The sequence below is a fragment of the Rana temporaria genome, chromosome 7, assembly GCF_905171775.1.
Source record: "Rana temporaria chromosome 7, aRanTem1.1, whole genome shotgun sequence".
Classification (NCBI taxonomy): domain Eukaryota; kingdom Metazoa; phylum Chordata; class Amphibia; order Anura; family Ranidae; genus Rana; species Rana temporaria.
Window position 1 is genome coordinate 205,989,969 of NC_053495.1, and position 25,227 is coordinate 206,015,195.

Here is a 25,227-nt window from a genome sequence, read left to right on the forward strand (position 1 = left end):
CTATCGGTCCCGGAATTCGCCTTGGCCTTTGGCATGCTCAGAGACGTCCTATGCTCCGCCTCCCCCAGTAGGAGGGAAGAGCTGGACCTTTATCTCCACACCATAGTGGATCTGGGCTACAAGTACGGAGGGTTTTCATTCTATGACTACCACCGCTCCTTCTCAGCCAAAGCAGCGGCCAGGCTGCTGCAGTTCCAGACAGCTACAGATTGGAGTCTCATGGACACCGAGCTGTTCTGCCGTCACTTTGCTGGCCTGCGCTCACCATTATGCGCTGTTTGCCAGTCCTCCACTCACACCGCCACCTGGTGCGCCAACACCACCAGCACCACCTCCAACACTCGCCCGTTCGAACTCCCCTCGACCTCGAGGGCAGCTCCGTGCCTACCGGCCACCCAGCAGACGTCCCAGGCCGACAAGTTCGGGCGCCCAGTACAGACGCTAGGCGGCGCGGCCATCTGCAATAATTTTAACCATGGCTCCTGCAACTTCAGCCAATGCCGTCTGCTCCATGTCTGCCTTACGTGCCATAGAGCGCACCCCAGGACCCTATGCCTAGTCAAGCAACAAAAGAAGACCTGACTAGGCCGCATTAACATCCCCTGGCTGGAACTCTACCTCACCTCCCACCCCACCCCCTCCCTCACCACCTTCCTCGTCCAAGGCTTCACAGAAGGGTTCCACACAGGCCTCATTTCACTACCCCACACAACGCACGAATGTAGAAACCTGCGCTCAGCCGCCACAGACGAGCAGGCCATAGACCAGCTCTTACAGACAGAGCTAGAGCGAGGCTTCATCATAGGCCCCTTCACCACACCCCCCTTCAGCACCTGGAGAGTCAGCCCTATTGGGCTTGTCAAGGGCAAGTTTTCAAATAAAACACGTTTAGTTTACGATCTGTCTGCGCCTCATTCTTCCCCCACCCCCAGCCTGAACTCCTTGATCCCCTCAGAGGAGTTCTCCCTAAAATACGCGTCTGTAGACATGGCAATCCAAGCCATAATTAAAACCGGCACGGGCACCTGGCTCTCCAAGGCCGACATCTCAGACGCCTTTAAACTCTTGCCTATCCACCCGTCCCTCTGGTGTTGGCATGGCATGAAATGGAGAGAGTCATACTACTTCGCCACCAAGCTGACGTTTGGCTCCAAGTCTAGTCCCTGGCTCTTCGACACCTTCGCACAGACTCTCACCTGGATTCTCGTGCACCAAGCCCATTGTCAACAAGTCATCCACTACTTGGATGACTTTTTGCTAATTGAACGACCCGACACGCCTCCAGGAGACCTCCAAAAGTTGAGACTCGTCTTCAAAAATCTCAACGTCCCCCTCGCAGAACACAAAGTAGAAGGCCCAGCACACTCCATTACCTTCCTCGGAGTTAATCTGGATACCACCTCCATGCAAGCCAGCCTCCCCCCCGACAAACTGACCCGCATCAGGGCAGTCCTCCATAGTTTCACCCAAACGCAGGGCTGCACCAGGAAGCAGCTGCAGTCCCTCCTGGGAATGCTAAACTTTGCAGTAAGGATCATCCCTCAGGGCCGATCCTTCGTGTCACGCCTTCTGGTCTTCCTTTCCCATGCACAGGACCCTGATCAGATTCTCAGGTTGGATACCGCAGCCTTAGCGGACCTCTCGATGTGGGAAGAATTTCTCACCAACTGGAACGGTATATCAATGTTTATACCGTCAGTGTCACCCCTTTCCCCACAAGTAGTGACCGACGCCGCAGCCTCCACAGGTTTTGCAGCTATTTTTGGCCACCACTGGTTCGCAGGACCGTGGCCGCCAGAAATACTAGCGATCCCGGGCTTCACCCAGACGTCCTCCTTGTTCGAGTTATACCCAATCGTAGCAGCCGCCCAACTCTGGGGCCACAGCTGGGCTGGACAAACTGTTACCTTCACCACCGACAACCAGGCCACAGCCGACATTATTAACAAGGGCAGGTCCAGGTCTCTTGTTATAATGTCCTTCCTACGTCGGCTAGTGCAACTGTCCTTGCTACACCAATTCAATGTGCATTGTACCTTCCTCCCCGGTAAGTGTAATCTCGCCGCAGACGCCTTGTCTCGCTTTAATTATGCCTCTTTTTTTCAGCAGAAACCCGCAGCCGATCCATCTTCAGCCCCTATCCCTCCTTGGTCTCAACTGACCCTGGACTGACACAGCACCTACAGCAAGCTACCCAGCTGATCAACCAGTCTCTCTCCCGCAATACCCTCAAAGCCTATCACACGGCTTGGGACACCTTTACCAACTTCTTGACGCGCCACTCCGCTAACACCACCCCGAGTGTCAAGCACGTATTGGCCTTCATCTCCTACTGTCACACTTGCCAGTCCCTTTCATACAACACCATCCGTCTCTACCTGGCTGGCGTCCAGCACTTTCTGGCCTTACACGATCCGGCGAAGCCTTCGCTGTTTACGTCCCACGCAGTCAAAACTGCCCTACGCGCAGTCCGGAAGCAACAACCAGTTGTCAACGCCAAACGCCTGCCCATTACCAGCACCATATTTAGAGACCTGTCCGCCATCCTCGCCACATCCCCGTTTGGCCTCCTGCCTAGCTTGGTCATACAAGCGGCCATCTACCTAGCGTATTATGGTTTCCTCCGACCCAGCGAGTTTGCCTTCAACAGCCCTGCCGGCCAAGTCCTGCGCAGACGACACTTGGTCCGCCATCAAGACCGCTTCACACTTCACCTCACTACCACCAAAACACAGCAATCAGGCCCCGGCTTAGACATCGCCATTTACAAGACAGGTAACGCCTGGTGCCCAGTATCCGTGTTGGACCGCCTACTCTTACTTTTGCCAGCCCAATCAGACTCCGCTCCTCTACTCCCTTTTCCGGACAAACCTCTGAACACCAGCCAGTTCATTAAACACGTGAGGATCCTCCTTCGGACTCTGCACCTCAATCCTACCCAGTATTCGGGCCACTCCTTTCGTATCGGAGCAGCCTCAACCGCCTCGCGACACGGGGTCCCCGACCATATCATTAAGAAGCTAGGCAGGTGGAAGTCTGCCTGCTTCGCTAGGTACATTCCTGACCCTCAGGCGGAGATGGCACAAGCCTTCGCCATACTTGCTCACTAATGTTCTGACTCAATAAAACTATAACCCTACCTGAATGTTTTGCCCCCTTATTCTGGCGTACCGTCCATTAGGGCCAGCGCACACTTCAGGTCCATTGTATGTTGTGAGTCCTAGTCAGTCTGTGTCCATGTCCGTGTCGGCCGTAGGGCTCCGACCATAAGTAGTAAGGCCGAGCAGCGGCCTGTGTTTATGGGAGGAGCCCGGGGAGCCTATATAATCTCCTCGCCTCCCTCCGGGCTCCGTCGGCTTCCTGTCTCAGCACGAGACTTCCGGCGCACTTCGCCCACCCCCCCCATCCCATTTCACAGGAATTCCCAGGTTCATTCCTCTCCACAACATTTATCATTTAACAGGGTATGCCCCCTTATTCTGGCGTACCGTCCATTAGGGCCAGCGCACACTTCAGGTCCATTGTATGTTGTGAGTCCTAGTCAGTCTGTGTCCATGTCCGTGTCGGCCGTAGGGCTCCGACCATAAATATATATATATAGAATGTTTGGGGGTTCTGATTAATTTTCTAGCAAAAAAATGTTGATTTTTACATGAAGGAGAGAAGTGCCAGAATAGGCCCGGTGGACAAGTGGTTAAACGCCTTTACAGAGGAGGTCTAGCGCTAGAATTATTGCTCCAACGTTCGCGGCGATACCTCACATGTGTGATTTCTGGTGAAGTCGCATGATTTCAAAGCTGCATTCAATGTAAACAAGGGTCTAGTAAACCCCCTCCCCCCCCCCTTAGTATCCATGTTCATAACAATGTAACATAAGTGAATAACAACCCGGTCCAGGGTTTGCTGGGGTCCCCACTAGTGTTGCTCACGAATATTCGTATTGCGAATATTCGGCTCGAATATGGCATATTCGAGTATTCGCGAATATATCGAATTTCGCGGCCAATATTCGCTATTCCGAATATTCGCATTTTTTCAATTTTATTTTTAAAACAGATCACATCCTAGTGATCTCCATCGACGTCTAAAAGCATTGCTGGTATTATTAGAGACCTTGGGCCGAGTAGCTGAAGCGATCATTTTATATTGCCAAATATTCGCAATGCGAATATTCGGCAATAGGAATATTGCGCGATTATTTTCTCCGCCCTTCTTTTGCATCAGAGTTCTCCTACCACAGTTGTTAAAATTTCGCTATCATTTTCGCATCCGCATTAGCGCAATTTCGCAATATTGTTTTTTGGATAAAATGTCACGAATATTCGATTTCAGAATATTAGCGAATACTTTCTCCGCCCTTCTTTTGCATCGGAGCCAATCAGAGTTCTCCTACCACAGTTGTCGAAATTCCGCAATCAATTTCGCATTTGCGAAATTTCGATAATATATCACGAATATTCAATTTCAGCATGAGCCAATCAGAGTTCTCCTACCGCACTTGTCGAAATTTCGCAATTATTTTCGCATTCGCAATAGCGAAATTTCGCAAAAATTTCATTTGGATAAAATATCACGAATATTCGATTTTAGCGAATATTTCTCTAATATTCGGCTATATATTCGTGATATATCGCAAAATCGAATATGGCGTATTCCGCTCAACACTAGTCCCCACCCATGCTGGTCACTCACCACAAGGTTTGTATTCGCACCCGACATATCCTTGGTAGCCCAGCTCCTCCAGAAGGTCAAACAAATACGGGAAATTCAGCTCTCCGGGACTGTCCGGCTCGTGCCGGTGAGGGACCTGCGCGATCTGGACGTGACCTGCACACAGAGAACCATACAAAGCGTTATTAGTGGCCGCCCCCCCCTCCGGAGAACTCGGCTTAATAGAAACGGCGATGTGAAGACAGACCTCAATCAATAGGAAAGTAAACATCGGAGGAAGTAGATCAGAACAATTTCTAATTTGCCGTTCGGCACTAGTAAATAAGCGCATTTTCCCGGCAAATGACACCAGCCTTCCATCCACCGGCTCTTTACCGCCATTATCTCGCCCGGAACGTATAATTACAACAGCATGATTTCTGCCAGACGGCTCCGGACGCCGCTGGCAGCCGCACAAAGGGAAGTGTCTGTTTTGCCGGTGAAGATGTAAATCGTAGCGGCGGGCTAATCACAACTATCTCCAGACGAGGGGAAGGGAGGATTCCGAGTACTCGGTGAAGGATGCCACTTGTGTACCAGGAGCTCTGATCTAGAAACAATCGGTGAGTGTGAAACGGCGGGTACTCCTAGCACGGCGGGTACAAATCAAAGGCACCGAAAATGGGGCGCACTTCACTATGAGCCACTTAATGACAGATCCACTTTACAGGATAAGTGGCCCCTTTGTGTGATAAATACAAATTATCAAAGTTGCTGTTTGTACCGAGCGGATTAAGGGCCCCTTTCACACGTGAGGATCCGGATCGTTCTCATCCTCCTGCTCAGCGGGGATCACTCCGTTGATCCCTGATCTCCTCTATGGGGGGGATCAGATGAACACGGACCGTCTATCCGTGTTCACCCGATCCGATTCGCAGACGGATTCGAAAATAGGATTTTCTTTTCGACCACGGACGGACACAGCTTCCTGATACTCTTGACTGTAGGGTTATGTTCCGTCTACTAGGAGAGGACTAGGCAGACATGTTAATGGTTAAAACACATAGGGCTAGATTCAGGTAGGGCGACGTAAATTTGTGCGGGCGTAGCGTATGTTATTTACGCTACGCCGCCGCAATTTAGAGAGGCAAGTGCAGTATTCACAAAGCACTTGCTCCGTAAGTTGCGGCGTAGCGTAAATCTGCCGGCGTAAGCGCGCCAAATTTAAATTGAGAAGAGGTGGGCGTGTTTTATGTAAATAAAACATGACCCCACGTAAATGACATCTCTACCGACAGACGCATTCGCCGTTCGTGAAAGAATCCCAGTGCGCATGCTCGAAATTACCCCACAAATCGTCAATGCTTTAGACGTGAACGTAATTTACGCAAAGCCCTATTCGCGAACGACTTGCGCAAACGACGTAAAAATGTCAAAATTCGACGCGGGAACGACGTCCATACTTAACATTGCGTACGCCTCATATAGCAGGAGTAACCTTTACGCCGGAAAAAAGCCTAACGTAAATGACGTAAAAAAATGCGCCGGGCGTTTGTGAATCGGCGTATCTACCTAATTAGCATATTCCTTGCGTAAATCGACGGAAGCGCCACCTAGCGGCCAGCGTAAATATGCAACTAAGATACGACGGCGTAAGAGACTTACGCCAGTCGGATCTTAGGCAAATTTTGGCGTATCTTGCTTTCTGAATACAGAAAGAAGATACGCCGGCGCAGATTTGAATTTACGCGGCGTATCAATAGATACGCCGGCGTAAATTCTTTCCGAATCTAGCCCCTAATCTTTAGCACAGCTGAAACAGCACTGCTAGGGTGTAGGTCTGTCAAGAAAGCCCCAGCAGTCCTCGCAGGAACGGGTAAATACCTTTCCCCCGTCTTGGTAGGATGGAACAGCTGGGCATTCGTCAGGGGGGGGGGGGTCGATCTGGGGGTTTCTGGTCCTCCCTTTCTTCCCTTCCTGTGCCTCCCCTCCTTCCCTTGCATGGGCCGACTGTGACTGACCTGGCAGTTGTCTTCACTATCCTGTCTGGCGGCTGCCGGGTGTCCTGGGTCCGCTATCTCTGTGGGGGTCTGTCCTGAGGGGGTCCTCCGCGGTGGGGCCACTACGTTTTCTGGCCTTCTTGTCTGCCTCAAGGTACCTTGGCGCAGTTTTTTTCATAATTCGGCACCATTTGTGGCCGCGCTGCTGCTATTAGAAAGCGGCTGGCGGCCATTTTCTTGTGGCCGCGCCGTGACGCAGGCAGCTAATGCGGGCGGCCATTTTACAGGAGCTCACACTCTTTTCATCTGAGGCGGCCGGCAGCCATTTTGGAGTGTTTTTTTTTTCCACAGACCTCTGCCTCTAGTGCTACGGTGTCCTTAAGAACGGCGCTGTTTACCTCACAGACTCTGGGCTAGATTCAGAAAGAATTTACGTTGGCGTATCTATTGATACGCCGTGTAAATTCAAAGCTGCGCCGGCGTATCTTCTTTCTGTATTCAGAAAGCAAGATACGCCGAAATTAGGCTAAGATCCGACTGGCGTAAGTCTCTTACGCCGTCGCATCTTAGTTGCATATTTACACTGGCCGCTAGGTGGCGCTTCCGTCGATTTATGCAAGGAATATGCTAATTAGGTAGATACGCCGATTCAGAAACGTACGTCCGCCCGGCGCATTTTTTTACGTCGTTTACGTTAGGCTTTTTCCGGCGTAAAGTTACCCCTGCTATATGAGGCGTATCCTATGTTAAGTATGGACGTCGAGCCAGCGTTGAATTTTCCGTTGATTACGTCGTTTGCGCAAGTCGTTCGCGAATAGGGCTGTACGTAAGTTACGTTCACGTCTAAAGCATTGACGATTTGCGGCGTAATTTCGAGCATGCGCACTGGGATTCTTTCACGGACGGCGCATGCGCCGTTCGTAAAAAACGTCAAATACGTGGGGTCATAAGTAATTTAAATAAAACACGCCCACATCATCCGCATTTGAATTAGGCGGGCTTACACCGGACCACATACGATACGCCGCCGTAACTTAGGGCGCAAGTTCTTTATGAATACGGAACTTGCGCCCTAAGTTATGGCGGCGTAACGTATCTGAGATACGTTATGCCCGGCTATCTGAATCTAGCCCTCTGACTCTCACTGTGTACTACTGTACGGCGGACCGTGGCGCTGTGCAGCTCTCTTGGTGAGGGTGGGGAGTTCCCTGGGATACCCCTTTTGGTCAGTACAGCTAGGAGGGTGGGCCTTTCTTATTTCTGCACCTTGACAATAGTCCCTAGGGTGGTCAGGTGAGCGGGTCAGCATGGCGTCAGAAGCTGGCGCTTCTTCCCCAGACATTCCAGTGGTAACAGTTTAGACCGATACGTATTCTTCTACATATTTTTGGTAAAAATAAAAAAATAAAAATCACAATAAGCGTTTATTGATTGGTTTGCGCAAAAGTTATAGAGTCTACAAAATAGGGGCTAGTTTTATGGCATTTTTATAAAAAAAAAATGCTTTACTAGTAATGGCGGCGATCAGCGTTTTATTTTTTTCATGACTGCGATATTATGGCGGACACTTTTGACACATTTTTGGGACCATTGTCATTTTCACAGCGAATGAAAGAATTCTAAGACGCTTTTCCAAAAACCTGCGCAGCCCCATGAGGTTCGCTATTCGCTGCATTTGCAGATGTGTGGGAAGCGCCATTAATATGTATAAGATAAATAATTGTCATCGCAAACAAGTGACAATGAAATAACTTTGTAAAAAAAAACACCTTCGCAATTTATAACATTAACCACTCGCTGACCGGCCGCCGTCATTACACTGCGGCAAGGCGGCTCGTTCCTGCAAATCGCCGTAGCTGTACGTCGGCTCGGGAAATCGCTTTTGTGCCCAGCGTGCTCTCCCATTGGTTAGCAAGGGAGCCAATCGGTGCCCCCCCCCCGCAATGACAGAACGGGGACCTGCCTGTGTAAAGAAGGCAGATGTCCGTTCTGTCAGGGGGGGGTGACACTGAGATCTGCCTTCCTGCTACACATGAAGACTGATCTGTGTGTTTCCCCCGGTCTCACAGTCCCCCATACAGTTAGAACACACCCAGGAAACACATTTAACCCTTTGATCGCCCCCCATAGTGTTAACCCCTTCCCTGCCAGTGACATTAGTACAGTGACAGTGCATATTTTTCACCTTCGTACATTCTATGCATGAAGGTGAAAAACCTCCTGTGCTGAAGCTCCCTCCCCCACCATCCTTTTCCTTACCTAAGCCTGATCCAATCCACAGCGGCTCCTCCAGCCCCTGTCTCGCTCCTCATTGGGCAGATCGATAGCAGCAGGAGCATTGGCTGCCCAATGAGGAGCGAGCCGCAGTGGATCAGCTGTGGATCAGATTGGGCTTAGGTAAGGAAAAGGATTGAGATTTTCACCCATTAATACCTCTGCATGATGTCATCTCCTCTCCACCCTCAACTTCTACATTTCTCCACCCAGAATGGAGACATCGGGGTTTATTCTGGGAGGATCGGTCTGGGGGGGGAACCTCAGAGACTCACCGATCAACGGGAAATATCTCCGGATGTTCTCAGTCAGATTTCCATCCATGATCTGCCAGTGGAAGATGTCCTACCATAGACACAGAGAAGACGTCATCCATCCCACCACCGAATACTGACAGTGTGATGTCATACACCTCCCCCATATTACAAATCAGTGATGTCATACCCCACCCCCCATATCACACATCAGCGATGTCATACCCCCCCCCCCCCATATCAGTGATGTCATACCACCCCCCATATCACACATCAGCAATGTCATACCACCCCCCCATATCACACATCAGTGATGTCATACCACCCCCCCATATCACACATCAGTGATGTCATACCCCCCCATATCACACATCAGTGATGTCATACCCCACCCCCCATATCACAAATCAGTGATGTCATACCCCACCCCCCATATCACACATCAGCGATGTCATACCACCCCCCCATATCACACATCAGTGATGTCATACCCCACCCCCATATCACAAATCAGTGATGTCATACCCCACCCCACATATCAGTGATGTCATACCCCCCTCCCATATCACACATCAGCAATGTCATACCACCCCCCCATATCACACATCAGTGATGTCATACCCCACCCCCCATATCACAAATCAGTGATGTCATACCCCACCCCCCATATCACACATCAGTGATGTCATACCCCACCCCCCATATCACAAATCAGTGATGTCATACCCCACCCCCCATATCACACATCAGTGATGTCATACCCCACCCCCATATCACACATCAGTGATGTCATAACCCACCCCCCCATATCACAAATCAGTGATGTCATACCCCACCCCCCATATCACAAATCAGTAATGTGATACCCCACCCCCCATATCACAAATCAGTAATGTGATACCCCCCCATATCACACATCAGTGATGTCATACCCAACCCCCCCATATCACAAATCAGTGATGTCATACCCCACCCCCCATATCACAAATCAGTAATGTGATACCCCACCCCCCATATCACAAATCAGTAATGTGATACCCCCCCATATCACACATCAGTGATGTCATACCCCACCCCCCATATCACAAATCAGTGATGTCATACCCCACCCCCCATATCACAAATCAGTAATGTGATACCCCCCCCCCCCCATATCACAAATCAGTAATGTGATACCCCCCCATATCACACATCAGTGATGTCATACCCCACCCCCCATATCACAAATCAGTGATGTCATACCCCACCCCCCATATCACAAATCAGTAATGTGATACCCCCCCCCCCATATCACAAATCAGTGATGTGATGCCCCCCCCCCCATATCACAAATCAGTGATGCCATACCCCCCCCCCCATATCACAAATCAGTGATGCCATACCCCCCCCCCCCATATCACAAATCAGTGATGCCATACCCCCCCCCATATCACAAATCAGTGATGCCATACCCCCCCCCCCCATATCACAAATCAGTGATGTCATACCACCCCCCCCTATCACACATCAGTGATGTCATAACCCACCCCCACACATCACAAATCAGTGATGTCATAACCCACCCCCATATCACACATCAGTGATGTCATACCCCCCCATATCACATATCAGTGATGTCAGATATACAGTGACCCCCCCCCCCCCCCCAAACATAATGTAATACTCACCATTTGCATCTTCAGATTTTCTCTCCCCACTTTCTGTAAGATCGCAGCCGCTGCAATCACATCAATACATATCAATATTGATCAATAATCAATAGGGGATAGAACCTCCCCTCCCCCCTCACCTTGTTGTGGCGTGTTCAGGAAGTACCGCGGCTCAGTAATACGAGAGTTTATTGGTTCAATCAGTCCAACGATACCGACCTGCCAATAGAGAGCCAGGATGAGAGCTGAGTCTACCAATCACGGCCCTCGCTGTGTACTGGAGGAGGGACATACATTACATGCTAAATGGGGGGTAAAAATTCCTGACTGCCCAATACAGTGAGAGGAAAAAGTATTTGACCCCCTGCTGATTTTGTACGTTTGCCCCCCACTGACAAAGAAACGATCAGTCTATAATTTTATTGGTCGGTTTATTTTAACCACTTGCCGCCCGCCAATTGCAGATTGACGTCGGCAAAGTGGTTTCAATATCCTGAGTGGACAGCATATGACGTCCTCAGGATATTGAGCCGCCCCCGGGGACGCGCAACTCGGCGATCGTTGTTGCAGGGTGTCAGTCTGACCCCCCGCAACACTGATCTAGGTAAAGAGTCTCTCACGGAGACTCTTTACCACGTGATCAGTGGTGTCCAATCACGGCTGATCACGATGTAAACAGGAAGAGCCGGTAATCGGCTCTTCCTCACTCACGTCTGTCAGACGCGAGTAGAGGAGAGCCGATCGGCTGCTCCTCTGACAGGGGGGGTTTGTGCTGATCGATTATCAGCACAGCCCCCCGAGGATGCCCACACTGGACCACCAGGGATGCCACTAGACCACCAGGGATGCAAAACACACACTAGACCACCAGGGATGACAGAAATAATGGATGCCAATCGTTGCCCGCAATGGATGCCAATCAGTGCCCACAATGGGCATCACTGATTGGCATCCATTAGTACAACACATACGTTAGTGCCACCTATCAGTGCCCATCCATGCCACCTATCAGTGCCCATCCATGCCGACTATCAGTGCCAATCCATGCCGCCTATCAGTGCCCATCCATGCTGCCTATCAGTGCCCTTCCATGCTGCCTATCAGTGCCCATCCGTGTCGCCTATCCGTGCCCATCCGTGCCGCCTATCAGTGCCCATCCGTGCCCATCATCAGTGCCCATCAATGCCACCACATCAGTGCCACCTCATCGGTGCCGCCTTATCAGTGCCCGTCAGTGCAGTACCATCAGTGCCCATCAGTGAAGGAGAAAACGTACTTATTTACAATGTTTTATAACAGAAACAAAAAAACTTTTTTTTTTTTCAAAATTTTCGGTAATTTTTTTATTTTTTTTTGCAAAAAATAAAAATCCCAGAGGTCAACGAATACCACCAAAAGAAAGCTCTATATGTGGGAAGAAAATGATAACAATTTCGTTTGGGTACAGTGTAGCACGACCGCGCAATTGTCATTCAAAGTGCGACAGCGCTGAAAGCTAAAAATCGGTCTGGGCGGGAGGGTGTGTAAGTGCCCCCCGGTATGGAAGTGGTTAACAATGAGAGACGGAACAACGACGAAAATATCCAGAAAAACGCATTTCAAAAAAAGTTATAAATTGATTTCCATTTTATTGAGTGAAATAAGTATTTGATCCCCGATCAATCAGCAAGAGTTCCGGCTCCCAGGTGTCTTCTATACAGGTAACAAGCTGAGATTAGGAGCACTCTCTCTCTCTCTCTCTCTCTTAAAGGGAGTGCTCCTTATCTCAGCTTGTTACCTGTATAAAAGACACCTGTCCACAGAAGCAACCAATCAGATTCCAATCTCTCCACCATGGCCAAGACCAAAGATCTGTCCAAGGATGTCGGGGACGAGATTGTAGATCTACACAAGGCTGGAATGGGCTACAAGACCCTCGCCAAGCAGCTTGGTGACCACAGTTGGTGCGATTATTCCGTCCTACATGGAGAACGCCATCCCCCACCGTCATACATGGAGAACACCATCCCCCACCGTCATACATGGAGAACGCCATCCCCCACCGTCATACATGGAGAACGCCATCCCCCACCGTCATACATGGAGAACACCATCACCCACCGTCCTACATGGAGAACGCCATCCCCCCGTCCTACATGGAGAACACCATCCCCCACCGTCATACATGGAGAACGCCATCCCCCACCGTCATACACGAAGAACGCCATCCCCCACCGTCATACATGGAGAACACCATCCCCCACCATCATACATGGAGAACACCATCCCCCACCGTCATACATGGAGAACACCATCCCCCACCGTCATACATGGAGGACGCCATCCCCCACCGTCATACATGGAGGACGCCATCCCCCCCGTCCTACATGGAGAACACCATCACCCACCGTCCTACATGGAGAACACCATCCCCCACCGTCATACATGGAGAACACCATCCCCCACCGTCATACACGAAGAACGCCATCCCCCACCGTCATACATGGAGAACGCCATCCCCCACCGTCATACATGGAGAACGCCATCCCCCACCGTCATACACGAAGAACGCCATCCCCCACCGTCATACATGGAGAACACCATCCCCCACCATCATACATGGAGAACACCATCCCCCCACCGTCATACACGAAGAACGCCATCCCCCACCGTCATACATGGAGAACACCATCCCCCACCATCATACATGGAGAACACCATCCCCCCACCGTCATACACGTAGAACACCATCCCCCACCGTCATACATGGAGAACACCATCCCCCACCGTCATACATGGAGAACACCATCCCCCACCGTCATACATGGAGAACACCATCCCCCACCGTCATACACGAAGAACGCCATCCCCCACCGTCATACATGGAGAACACCATCCCCCACCGTCATACATGGAGAACACCATCCCCCACCATCATACATGGAGAACACCATCCCCCACCGTCATACACGAAGAACACCATCCCCCACCGTCATACATGGAGAACACCATCCCCCACCGTCATACATGGAGAACACCATCCCCCACCGTCATACATGGAGAACACCATCCCCCACCGTCATACATGGAGAACACCATCCCCCACCGTCATACACGGAGGACGCCATCCCCCACCGTCATACACGGAGGACGCCATCCCCCACCGTCATACACGGAGGACGCCATCCCCCACCGTCATACACGGAGGACGCCATCCCCCACCGTCATACACGGAGGACGCCATCCCCCACCGTCATACACGGAGGACGCCATCCTCCACCGTCATACACGGAGGACGCCATCCCCCACCGTCATACACGGAGGACGCCATCCCCCACCGTCATACACGGAGGACGCCATCCCCCACCGTCATACACGGAGGACGCCATCCCCCACCGTCATACACGGAGGACGCCATCCTCCACCGTCATACACGGAGGACGCCATCCACCACCGTCATACACGGAGGACGCCATCCCCCACCGTCATACACGGAGGATGCCATCCCCCACCGTCATACACGGAGGACGCCATCCCCCACCGTCATACACGGAGGACGCCATCCCCCACCGTCATACACGGAGGACGCCATCCCCCACCGTCATACAAGGAGGACGCCACCCCCCACCGTCATACACGGAGGACGCCACCCCCCACCGTCATACACGGAGGACGCCACCCCCCACCGTCATACACAGAGGGGGAAACTTTATGCTTTGGGGGTGTTTTTCTGCTAAGGGGACAGGACAACTTCACTGCATCAAAGGGACGATGGACGGGGCCATGTACCATCAAATCTTGGGTGAGAACCTCCTTCCCTCTGTCAGGGCATTGAAGATGGGTGGTGGATGGGTATTGCGGCATGACAATGACCCAAAACACACGGCCAAGGCAACATAGGGAGTGGCTCAAGAAGAAGCACATTAAGGTCCTGGAGTGGCCTTGCCAGTCTCCAGACCTTAATCCTATAGAAAATATGTGGAGGGAGCTGAAGGTTCGAGTTACCAAACGTCGGCCTGAAAACCTTAATGACTTGGAGAGGATCTGCAAAAAGGACAAAATCCCTCCTGAGATGTTTGAGAACCTGGAGGCCAACTCCAAGAAATGTCTGACCTCTGTGATCGTTACTAAGGGTTTCTCCACCAACTACTAAGTCATGTTTTGTGAAGGGGTCAAATACTTATTTCACTCATTAAAATGCAAATCAATTTATAACTTTTGTGAAATGCGTTTTTCTGGATATTTTTGTTGTTATTCCGTCTCTCGCTGTTATAATAAACCGACCAATAAAATGATAGACTGATCGTTTGTCAGTGGGGCAAACGTAAAAAAATCAGCAGGGGGTCAAATACTTTTTTCCCCCTCACTGTAGATCAGGGATCTCCAAACTACGGCCCTCCAGCTGTTGCAGAACTACACGTCCCATGAGGCATTGTAAAAATCTCTTACATTCACAGACATAATTATGCATGATGGGAATTGTAGTTCCTGAACAACTGGAGGGCCGTAGTTTGGAGACTCCTGCTGTAGATCAACTCCTGACTGACCACCGCACTAATTTGATATAACAATTCTGGATTGACCACAGCAATACACTCCGCTCACTGACCTGCCTACTGCACTAACTCCCACTGTGGTCACTGACCCGCCCACTGACTGGAGCCATACCACACTGAGTTGTGTGTTTCTGCAGTGGCGGTTTTCTACATCCTCCGGTTTTCCTCTTATAATCAGCCCTAGTAAGAATGGACCCGGCCTTTTTATAACTCCTTTCACTCATGGTCATTATCTGACCTTTATATTTCTTTTACCAAGACAATGGGCCAGATTCTCAAAGACTTACGTCGGCGTATCAGTAGATACGCCGTCGTAAGTCCGAATCTGCGCCGTCGTATCTTTAAGCGTATTCTGGAAACCAGATACGCTTAAATTTGGCTAAGATACGAGCGTCGTAAGTCTCCTACGCCGTCGTATCTTAGGGGGCATATTTACGCTAGCCGCTAAGTGGCGCTTCCGTTGTGTTCCGCATCTAATATGCAAATGAGCAAGATACGCCGATTCACGAACGTACGTACGCCCGTCGCAATTAGTTACGCCGTTTACGTAAGACATATGCCGGCGTAAAGATAAAGCTGGTCTTTAGGTGGCGCAGCCCATGCAAGGTTTGGACGTCGGAACAGGCGTATCTTTTTACGTTGTTTGCGTAAGTCGTACGCGTATATGGCTGTGCGTGAGTTACGTTCACGTCGTAGGCAGTGTTCGACGTATCTTAGGCATTCTATCCGACGCATGCGCACTGGGATACGTCCACGGACGGTGCATGCGCCGTTCGTTCAAAACGTCAAACACGTCGGGACACGATTCATTAGCATAAAACACGTCCACCTCTTCACAATTTGAATTAGGCGCGCTTACGCCGGCACATTTACGATACGCCGCCGTAACTTAGGACGCAAGTGCTTTGTGAATACAGCACTTGCCTTTCTAAGTTGCGGCGGCGTAGCGTAAATACGATAAGCTACGCCCGCCCACACTTGCGCCGCCCTACGTGAATCTAGGCCAATATGTCCTTTCCCTGAATGTTGAGGAACTACAAGTCTCAGCATGACTCAAAGGCCGGGACCTGCTGGAGGACTTGTAGTCCAGGGACAGATCTGATAATGCTGATGTCCGATCGTCCGGAATCTGAAGACACCGTGACAGAGCACATGACATCCAGGGACCACCCCAGAGGAGGAGCTCTGACCGCCGTCACCGGCCAGCTCCACAATGAGACCAAAGACCCATAAAAAGGGGGGAGAGACGGTCACATGACCGCGCTCTAAAAAACTTTAATAATGTTACACATTAAAAGAACGTTCAGCTCCCAGACGTGTCGCCAGAATGAACACTCTCATCTCCTGGGTCATAGTCCGTCCTGCCAAACACAACAGTGAATTGCAAATAAAATAAAAAAAGAAACAAAGTAAAAGCCCCGACTGTCCAAATGCAGCAGGAAAATAATTGTTTGCTCCCCTGCAGATTGTGTAGATTTGTCCACTTACCGTATATACTCGAGTATAAGCCAAGTTTTTCGTGTTGAAAATGCCCCCCCCCCCCCCCTCGGCTTATACTCGAGTCACCTTTTTGTGCCTGATCTCCCAGACTTTGGGGACCCCAAACTTAGCACACATGTAGCCCGGGTGACCTACGGCTGGGGAGCACCGATTTTTTAAACCCAGGCACCCCTTCCATAGACTCCCATGTTAAATGTAAGTCTAGTCATGGGCACAGTGAGGCATGGGCACAGTGAGGCATGCACATGGACACAGTGAGGCATGGGCACATCGAGGCACGGGCACAGTGAGGCATGCGCATGGACACAGTGAGGCATGGACATGGGCACAGTGAGGCATGGACATGGGCACAGTGAGGCATGGACATGGACACAGTGAGGCATGGACATGGACACAGTGAGGCATGGACATGGACACAGTGAGGCACGGGCACAGTGAGGCATGGACACAGTGAGGCACGGGCACAGTGAGGCACGGACACAGTGAGGCATGGACACAGTGAGACCTTGGAGCAGATGGGCCACAGCAGGAGCAGAAGACCACACCGGGTGCCACTCCTGTCAGCTAAGAACAGGAAACTGAGCCTACAACTGGCACAGGATCACCAACATCGGCCAATAGAAGATTGGAAGAACGTGGTGTACCTAATAAAGTGGCCGGTGAGTGTAGATCTGTCACACCCCTCGGGGCGGGTCCTCACACACACACCTGATGTAACACGTCTGCCGCGTATCGGAGGTTCTCAACAAACGTCTCCTCCATTTCCTTCTCCACTGACCCCCGATCCCGACCCTCCGGGACCCGTCCTGCCATGATGTGAATCCTGTAAGAGGAAAAAGCAGTTGTGAGACCCCCCAGCATTAAAGACAAAACGTATTAAACGTAGTTGGAATAGGGGAGGATCCTCTGTCAGGTCTTTACTGTTCACAAGGAAGAGATATGGATCGTCACACTCCTACAGATCTATCATCACATTGCGTCATATCATTTGACCCAACGTGTTTCGGAACATTCACCCCACCCCCAGGGCCGATCTGCCCTATAGGCTCACTATGCAAGCCGCTTAGGACCCCCCAAATGACTAGAGGCCCGCCCGGTAAAGAAGTCATTTTCGGCCCCTCACCCCGCTTCTCAACTCGCTTGCTGCATGGGAGAAGCGACCCCCCGCTTCTCACTTTAATGCAAGATGCCATTTCTGACAGCAGAACACCCCCTCCCCCCGCTTCTCAACTTTAATCTTTAACCACTTAACGACCGCCGGACGATATACGTCGGCAGAATGGCACGGCTGGGCAGATGGATGTACCGGTACGTCCTTTACATCTACCCAGCCGTAAGTGGCGGGCGCACGACCCGGTCCGAAGCTCTGGGACCGCGAGACCTGTGGCCCCGATCGCCGCTGGGGTCCCGCGATTGGTCCCCGGAACTTCACTGTGGCGGCTGCATCGATCGTGTCATCCCTTTTATAGGGAGACACAATCGATGACGTCACACCTACAGCCACACCCCCCTACAGTTGTAAACACACACTAGGTGAACCCCAACTCCTACAGCGCCCCCTGAGGTTAACTCCCAAATGGCAACTGTCATTTTCACAATAAACAATGCAATTTAAATGCATTTTTTGCTGTGAAAATGACAATGGTCCCAAAAATGTGTAAAAATTGTCCGAAGTGTCCGCCATAATGTCGCAGTCACGAAAAAAATCGCTGATCGCCGCCATTAGTAGTAAAAAAAAAAAATTAATAAAAATGCAATAAAACTATCCCCTATTTTGTAAACGCTATAAATTTTGCGCAAACCAACCGATAAACGCTTATTGTGATTTTTTTAACTAAAAATAGGTAGAAGAATATGTATCGGCCTAAACTGAGGAAAAAAAAAAATTATATATATTTTTGGGGGATATTTATTACAGCAAAAAGTAAAAAATATTGCATTTTTTTCAAAATTGTCGCTCTATTTTTGTTTATAGCGCAAAAAATAAAAATCGCAGAGGTGATCAAATACCACCAAAAGAAAGCTCTATTTGTGGGAAGAAAAGGACGCAAATTTCGTTTCGGTACAACATTGCATGACCGCGTAATTACCAGTTAAATCGACGCAGTGCCAAATTGTAAAAACACCTTTGGGCATTTAGCTGCATATTGGTCCGGGGCTTAAGTGGTTAATGACCCTCCCCCCCACCACCCTGGAATAGTTGTTATGAGAAGGAAGGGACCTCCTATAATTAGAAGTAACTTATTGGAAACAATGTTTCATTAGAAGAAATGGAAGCTGCCAATAGAAACATTTCTCTCTTTTTATGCAACATTGTTTCTTATAAGAAAGCTTTATGCAGCCAGAGCTGGGGCTTCCTACAACAGTCCCCTCCCCCGTTGGCCACGCCTTCTGACAGGTTTCACCCTAATTGAGGTTTATGAATAAGCCCAATAAGGGTGAAACCCGTCAGTGGGTGTGGCCAACGGGGCGGGAAATGTTGTAGGAAGCCCCAGCTCTGGCTGTATAAAGGATTGCAGGGTGGTGCGATCAGCGGGCGGCTACGAGTGTTTCATTAAGCGAGGACGCGCTCTTTTATGGACCGTGTCGGCATCGGGGCTTTGAGCAGCGCTGATCTTTTGAAGTTTCGGAAAGAAAGAAAGTAATCACCCCCCAGGATAAAAGCTGCCATTGAAATGTATGTACCGTATTTATCGGCGTATACCGCACACTATTTTGCCCTGAAATTCAGGGCAAAATCGTGGGTGCGCGGTATACGCCGATACCCGCATTCCCGCCACGAGTTTGAATACTGTGCCGGCATATACCGAGCGCAGTACACTCGTGTATAGTCGGGCAGTCTCGGCGCCTCTCGCGCTGAGCGTACAGGACGTCAGCGCGAGAGTTGCCGAGCCTGCCCGGCGATACACGAGTGTACTGCACTCTGTATATGTCGGCGCAGTATTCAAACTCGGCGCGGGAAACGAGCGAGGAGGACGCGGCAGAAGGACGCCGGACCCGACGAAGAGGACACCCGAAGCTACAGACGGACGCCGGACCCGACGAGGCCGCCGATGGACGCCGCGCAAGACACCAAAACTGTAAGTACAAAACATATTTTTTCCACAGGAATTCGGGCAACTTTAGGGGTGCGCGCTATACGCGGGAGCGCGCTATACCCCGATAAATACGGTATATCTATGTATTGATATTGTTTTTCTAACAGGCACATTGATACTATGGGATTGGGATATAGGTATAAAAAAAATTGGTTGGACGAATGTCACCTACATTCGCCCAGCCCTCACAAACGTATTTTGCCTTATACGTTGATTTCCTATGGTTGTTAGTGCCATCTAGTGGCCAAAAGGCGATATTTGTCTGATTGAGGTATATCAGGAAATCATTGGTATGATGTACCCAATACCCATTCACATAGGAGGGGGGGGGGGGTTGGGATCTGGGGGCCCCCTTGTTAAAGGGGGCTTCCAGATTCCAATAAATCCCCCCCCCCCCCCACAGACCGAGACAACCACGGCCTAGGGTTGTTGGGAAGAGGCCCTTTTTTCCCTTTCAAGGGTGGGGGACTTATTGGTGCAGGGCCCCTCCATGCCCCAAAGCACCCAACCCCCCCATGTTGGTGGCCTGGTGTGGTTTAGTAAGAGGGGCTCTCACTCGTTCCCCCCCCCCCCTTTCCTGACACACTCCTAAACCTTGTGGACGACCTTCCCAGAAGAGGTGAAGCTGTTATAGCTGCAAAGGGCGGAGCCAACTCAATACTGAACCCTCCGGACTTAGGGCTAGATTCAGGTACGGCGGCGCATCTTTCAGGCGGCGTAGCGTATCGTATTTACGCTACGCCGCCGTAAGTCAGAGAGGCAAGTGCTGTATTCACAAAGCACTTGCCTCCTAAGTTACGGCGGCGTAGCGTAAATAGGCCGGCCTAAGCGCGCCTAATTCAAATGTGGAACGGGGGGCATGTTTTATGTTAATGACTGGTGACCCGACGTGATTGACGTTTTTAACGAACGGCGCATGCGCCGTCCGTGTACATACCCCAGTGTGCATTGCTCCAAAGTACGCCGCAACAACGTATTGGTTTCGACGTGAACGTAAATTACGTCCAGCCCCATTCACAGACGACTTACGCAAACGACGTAATAATTTCAAATTTTGACGCGGGAACGACGGCCATACTTAACATTGACTGCGCCTCCTGGGGGGCAGCTTTATCTTTACGCCGGCGTATCTCTTACGGAAACGGCGTATCTTTACTGCGACGGGCAAGCGTACGTTCGTGAATCGGCGTATCTAGACATTTACATATTCTACGCCGAACTCAACGGAAGCGCCACCTAGCGGCCAGCGTAAATATGCACCCCAAGATACGACGGCGTAGGAGACTTACGCCGCTCGTATCTTAGCCTCATTTAAGCGTATCTGGTTTCTAGAATACGCTTAAATTTAGGACGGCGTAGATTCAGAGTTACGTCGGCGTATATCTACTGATACGCCGGCGTAACCCTACGTGAATCTAGCTATAAAACTGCAGCTTTCCACCCAGAGCACCACAGTGCCACCAGCAGGCGAACTCGGTCCTGACAAGACTTCTATGACTAAGCCCTGATGAAGGGGGACGTGAAGGTGCCAAAACGCGTTGGTCGTGTTTCGTGAAAGGGGGTCAAATATTTATTTCACTCATTAAAATGCAAATCAAATTCATAACTTTTGTGAAATGCGTTTTTCTGGATATTTGTCGTCGTTGCGTCTCTCGCCGTTATAATAAACCGACCAATAAAATTCCAGACGGATCGTCTCTTTGTCAGTGGGGCAAACGTAGAAAATCAGCAGGGGGTCAAATACTTTTTCCCCTCGCTGTAATTGCTCTAACTTCTTATTGGCTACAGAAGGAAAAGTATATATAAATATATATAGGGGGGGAGGGGTCTCAGGCTGTCTCAGTCCTACAATCTCCTGACATCCGATCTCCAAAGAGAACCTGTCATGTCAGAGGACTGTGGTCACATGATCATCCTTCTCCCCGCCTGATGAGGAGAGATGGGGGGGTCAGTGTCCGGTGAGAGGTTCTCAGGACAGATCACACAGCGGGGGGGGGGGGGTCACCTCTGACATTCCAGGTCGGTGGCCAATCGGACGGCTCGGTCCAGGCCGGCACGGAACGCGTCTTGTCTTCCAGGAACGGCGCCGAGACCCAACTCTCCGACCCGAGTGTCCCCTACATACAGAGCAACTGTTAGTGGTCATCATGACATGTATGTACCATGGGGGGGGGGGGAATTATGGGGGTATTAGGGGAGGGGGATAATTACAGGGGATTTTATGGGGGAGGGGGATAATTACGGGCAGTATGGGGAGGTAATTATGGGGGATAATTATGGGCGGGAAGGGGAGATAATTACGGAAGGGTTATTGGAGAGAGGGGGGACAATTATGGGAGGGGTATTGGGGGGGGGAATTATTCCATTTATTGGGGGGATAATTATGGGGGTATTAGGGGAGGGGGGTAATTATGGGGGGGATAATTATGGGGGAGATAATTATGGGGGTTATTTGGGGAAGGGGGATACTTATGGGGGGTATGGGGAGGTAATTATGGGGGTATTGGGGAGGGGAGATAATTACGGGAGGGGTATTGGGGAGATAATTATGGGGGGTATTGGGTGAGGGGGGATAATTATGGGGGGTATTGGGTGAGGGGGGATAATTATGGGGGGGTATTGGGGGAGGGGAGATTATGGGGGTTATTGGGGGGTAATTACGGAGGGTATTGGGGGAGGGGGGATAATTGCGGGAGGGGTTTTGGGGGGATTATTATGGGGGGTATTGGGGAGGGGAGATAATTATGGGGGTTATTAGGGGGAAAATTACGGGGGGTATTGGGGGAGGGTGGATAATTATCGGGGGTTATAATTATGGGGGGGGGTATTGGGGGGATAATTCCGGGGGGTATTGGGGAGGGGGGATAATTTCGGGGGGTATTGGGGGAGGGTGGATAATTATGGGGGGGTATTGGGGGGATAATTCCCGGGGGGTATTGGGGGAGGGGGGATAATTACGGGGGGGTATTGGGGAGATAATTATGGGTGTTATTGGGGGGAGGGGGGGTAATTATGGGGGGGATAATTCTGGGGGTTATTGGGATGAGGTGGGATAATTATGGGAGGTATTGGGGAGATAAGTATGGGGGTATTGGGTGGAAGGGGGATAATTAGGAGGGGTATTGGGGAAGGGGGATAATTAGGAGGGATATTGGGGGAGGGGGGATAATTAGGAGGGGTATTGGGGGGGATAATTCCGGGGGGTATTGGAGGAGGGGGATAAATATGGGGGGGGTTAATTATGGGTGTTATTGGGGGGATAATTGTGGGGGGTATTGGGGGGAGGGGGATAATTGTGGGGGGTAATTATGGGGGGTATTGGAGGAGGGGATAATTATGAGGGGGGGGGAAATTATGGTGGAGGGGATAATTATGGGGGTCTATACTCAGAATTGTAATAATGATGAGTGTTGGTTTCTGTAATAAGGGGGGGTAATGGGATGTTCAGTATTCTGTACCTGAAGTGTGTGTGGGGGGGGGGGGGGGAATAATGGGGGGGGGGTTCTGTACTTGGAGTGGTGATAATTGGAGGGGGTCAGTTCCGGGAATGGGGGAGGGGATTCAGTAGTGGGGAGTATTTATTACCTGGTGACAATATTAGGGGGTCAGTATACAGTATGGGGGGGGGGGTAATATGGGGGGGTGCACTATAGAAGGGAGAGGGGGGTGTAATAATATTGGGGGGGGGGGTAAGTAATCCCTATAGGGGAGGGCTGATCATTTTGGGGTGTCAGTGTAGGGGAGGGGGGGTCTCAGTCTAGGGGGCGGGGTCTCATTACCTGGGGGCGTGTTGATGAGGACCATCTCCAGGCCCCGCCCCTCGCTCAGGGCCCCCCGGAGGGCTCCGGTCGGACACTCGTACGGCCAGGCCGCCTCCACCCCCCGGAAGCCCGCTGTGGCCGAGGCTCGGATCCGGTCGGGCAGGTCGGGGATCTCCGGGAACATCCAACTCACATTGGCCGAGAACCTGAGAGCCGACATGGCGGGGGGCGGGGTCTGGGGGGGGTCACGAGGAGGAGGAGGCGGAGTCAGACTACAGAAGCAGAACAGGAGGAGTCAGGCCGAAGAAGGGGCGGGGCTGGGAGGGACAGTCTGGGGAAGACACGCCTCAATGTCAGAGATCTGTAGAAGAGCAGCACTACATTGTATATCCAATCACATTGTATACACTCACCGGACACTTCATTGGGTACACCTTGCTTGGTGATACAAATTGTTAATCAGCCAATCACGTGGCAGCAACTCTAGGCATCCTTGCACCCATTTGAGGGGCGTTTGAAATTACCTCATTATGGCCACTAGATGGGGCTGAGGAGCACACTTATTCCAGATGACAGTCAGTGCCATCTAGTGGCCATAATGCGGTATTTTCCACATTCGAATACATTAGAATACAGCCTGCGAACGTTCGATTTTACCCCAATCACACAGAAAGAATTTACATGCAGTTTTCAATGAAAGAACAGCGATGTGAATATTTTTTTTTTTTAAATACACCCCTTGATATCTTCTAAATATAAATATAACACTATTTCCCATTAGAACCTTTCCTCTGTAGCACATCTGATTAGTCTGCATCTGTAATCTATGTCATCAGCGTGAAGCCGAGAAAAGTCCCCCCGTCTCATTATGCGCCGTCCTATCGCTCGGGCGCTCTCTCGGCAGGTATACGCTGCTGTATACGGATGAGTTTCTCGCCGTCTTCTCCGGTGACCTCACTTGACACCGTCTGGCCTCTCCTGTCCCCGATTTCTCTCCTCCGCAGCGCTCAGCGCCTCGCATCTGCCGCCTTCGCCTCAATCAACTTTTAATTATATTCACACTTTTCATATCCGATATCCTTCCTAACAGGCAGACGCGGTAACAAGGACCGACTTCCTGTGCCGCTAATGAGGCGGGCCGCGACTTCCAGGGGCCCCCGGCGATAATTGTACCGAGCATTGGGGAGGCCGATGTAATAAAATGGAATTTATTAAAAAAAAAAAAAAGATGTTTGATGGCGGATTGGCCGAAAATTGGAAAGCCTCCCGGTGACGGCCGGTTTACATATGCGTTCGCTCCTGTGTGTGCGAGCAGGGGGGGGGTCTTTAATTTTTGTTTTTTATTCTTTATTTGACTTTTTTGTTTTTTGACACTTTCTTTAAAAAAAAAAAAAAAAAATTTGATAATTTTTATTCCTATTACAAGAGATGTAAACATCCCATGTAATAGGAATAGTGTGTGACAGGTCCTCTTTATGGAGAGATATGGGGTCTATAAGACCCCAC

General features: G+C 50.7%; 1 protein-coding gene across 1 annotated transcript in view; it reads right to left on the reverse strand.

The window, feature by feature from the left end:
• HYI (hydroxypyruvate isomerase (putative)) overlaps positions 1-23,967 on the reverse strand; it is a 28,453-nt gene extending 4,486 nt beyond the window's left edge. Inside the window, exons 1-7 of the mRNA XM_040360890.1 lie at positions 23,740-23,967; positions 21,966-22,077; positions 17,571-17,685; positions 10,968-11,046; positions 10,846-10,895; positions 9,200-9,269; positions 4,693-4,827 (exon numbers count right to left, since the gene is read on the reverse strand). Coding sequence (XP_040216824.1) covers positions 4,693-4,827; positions 9,200-9,269; positions 10,846-10,895; positions 10,968-11,046; positions 17,571-17,685; positions 21,966-22,077; positions 23,740-23,941 — 763 coding nt within the window. The 5' untranslated portion in view covers positions 23,942-23,967. The remainder of the gene's footprint in view (positions 1-4,692; positions 4,828-9,199; positions 9,270-10,845; positions 10,896-10,967; positions 11,047-17,570; positions 17,686-21,965; positions 22,078-23,739) is intronic.
• Between the last annotated feature and the right edge of the window lie 1,260 nt (positions 23,968-25,227).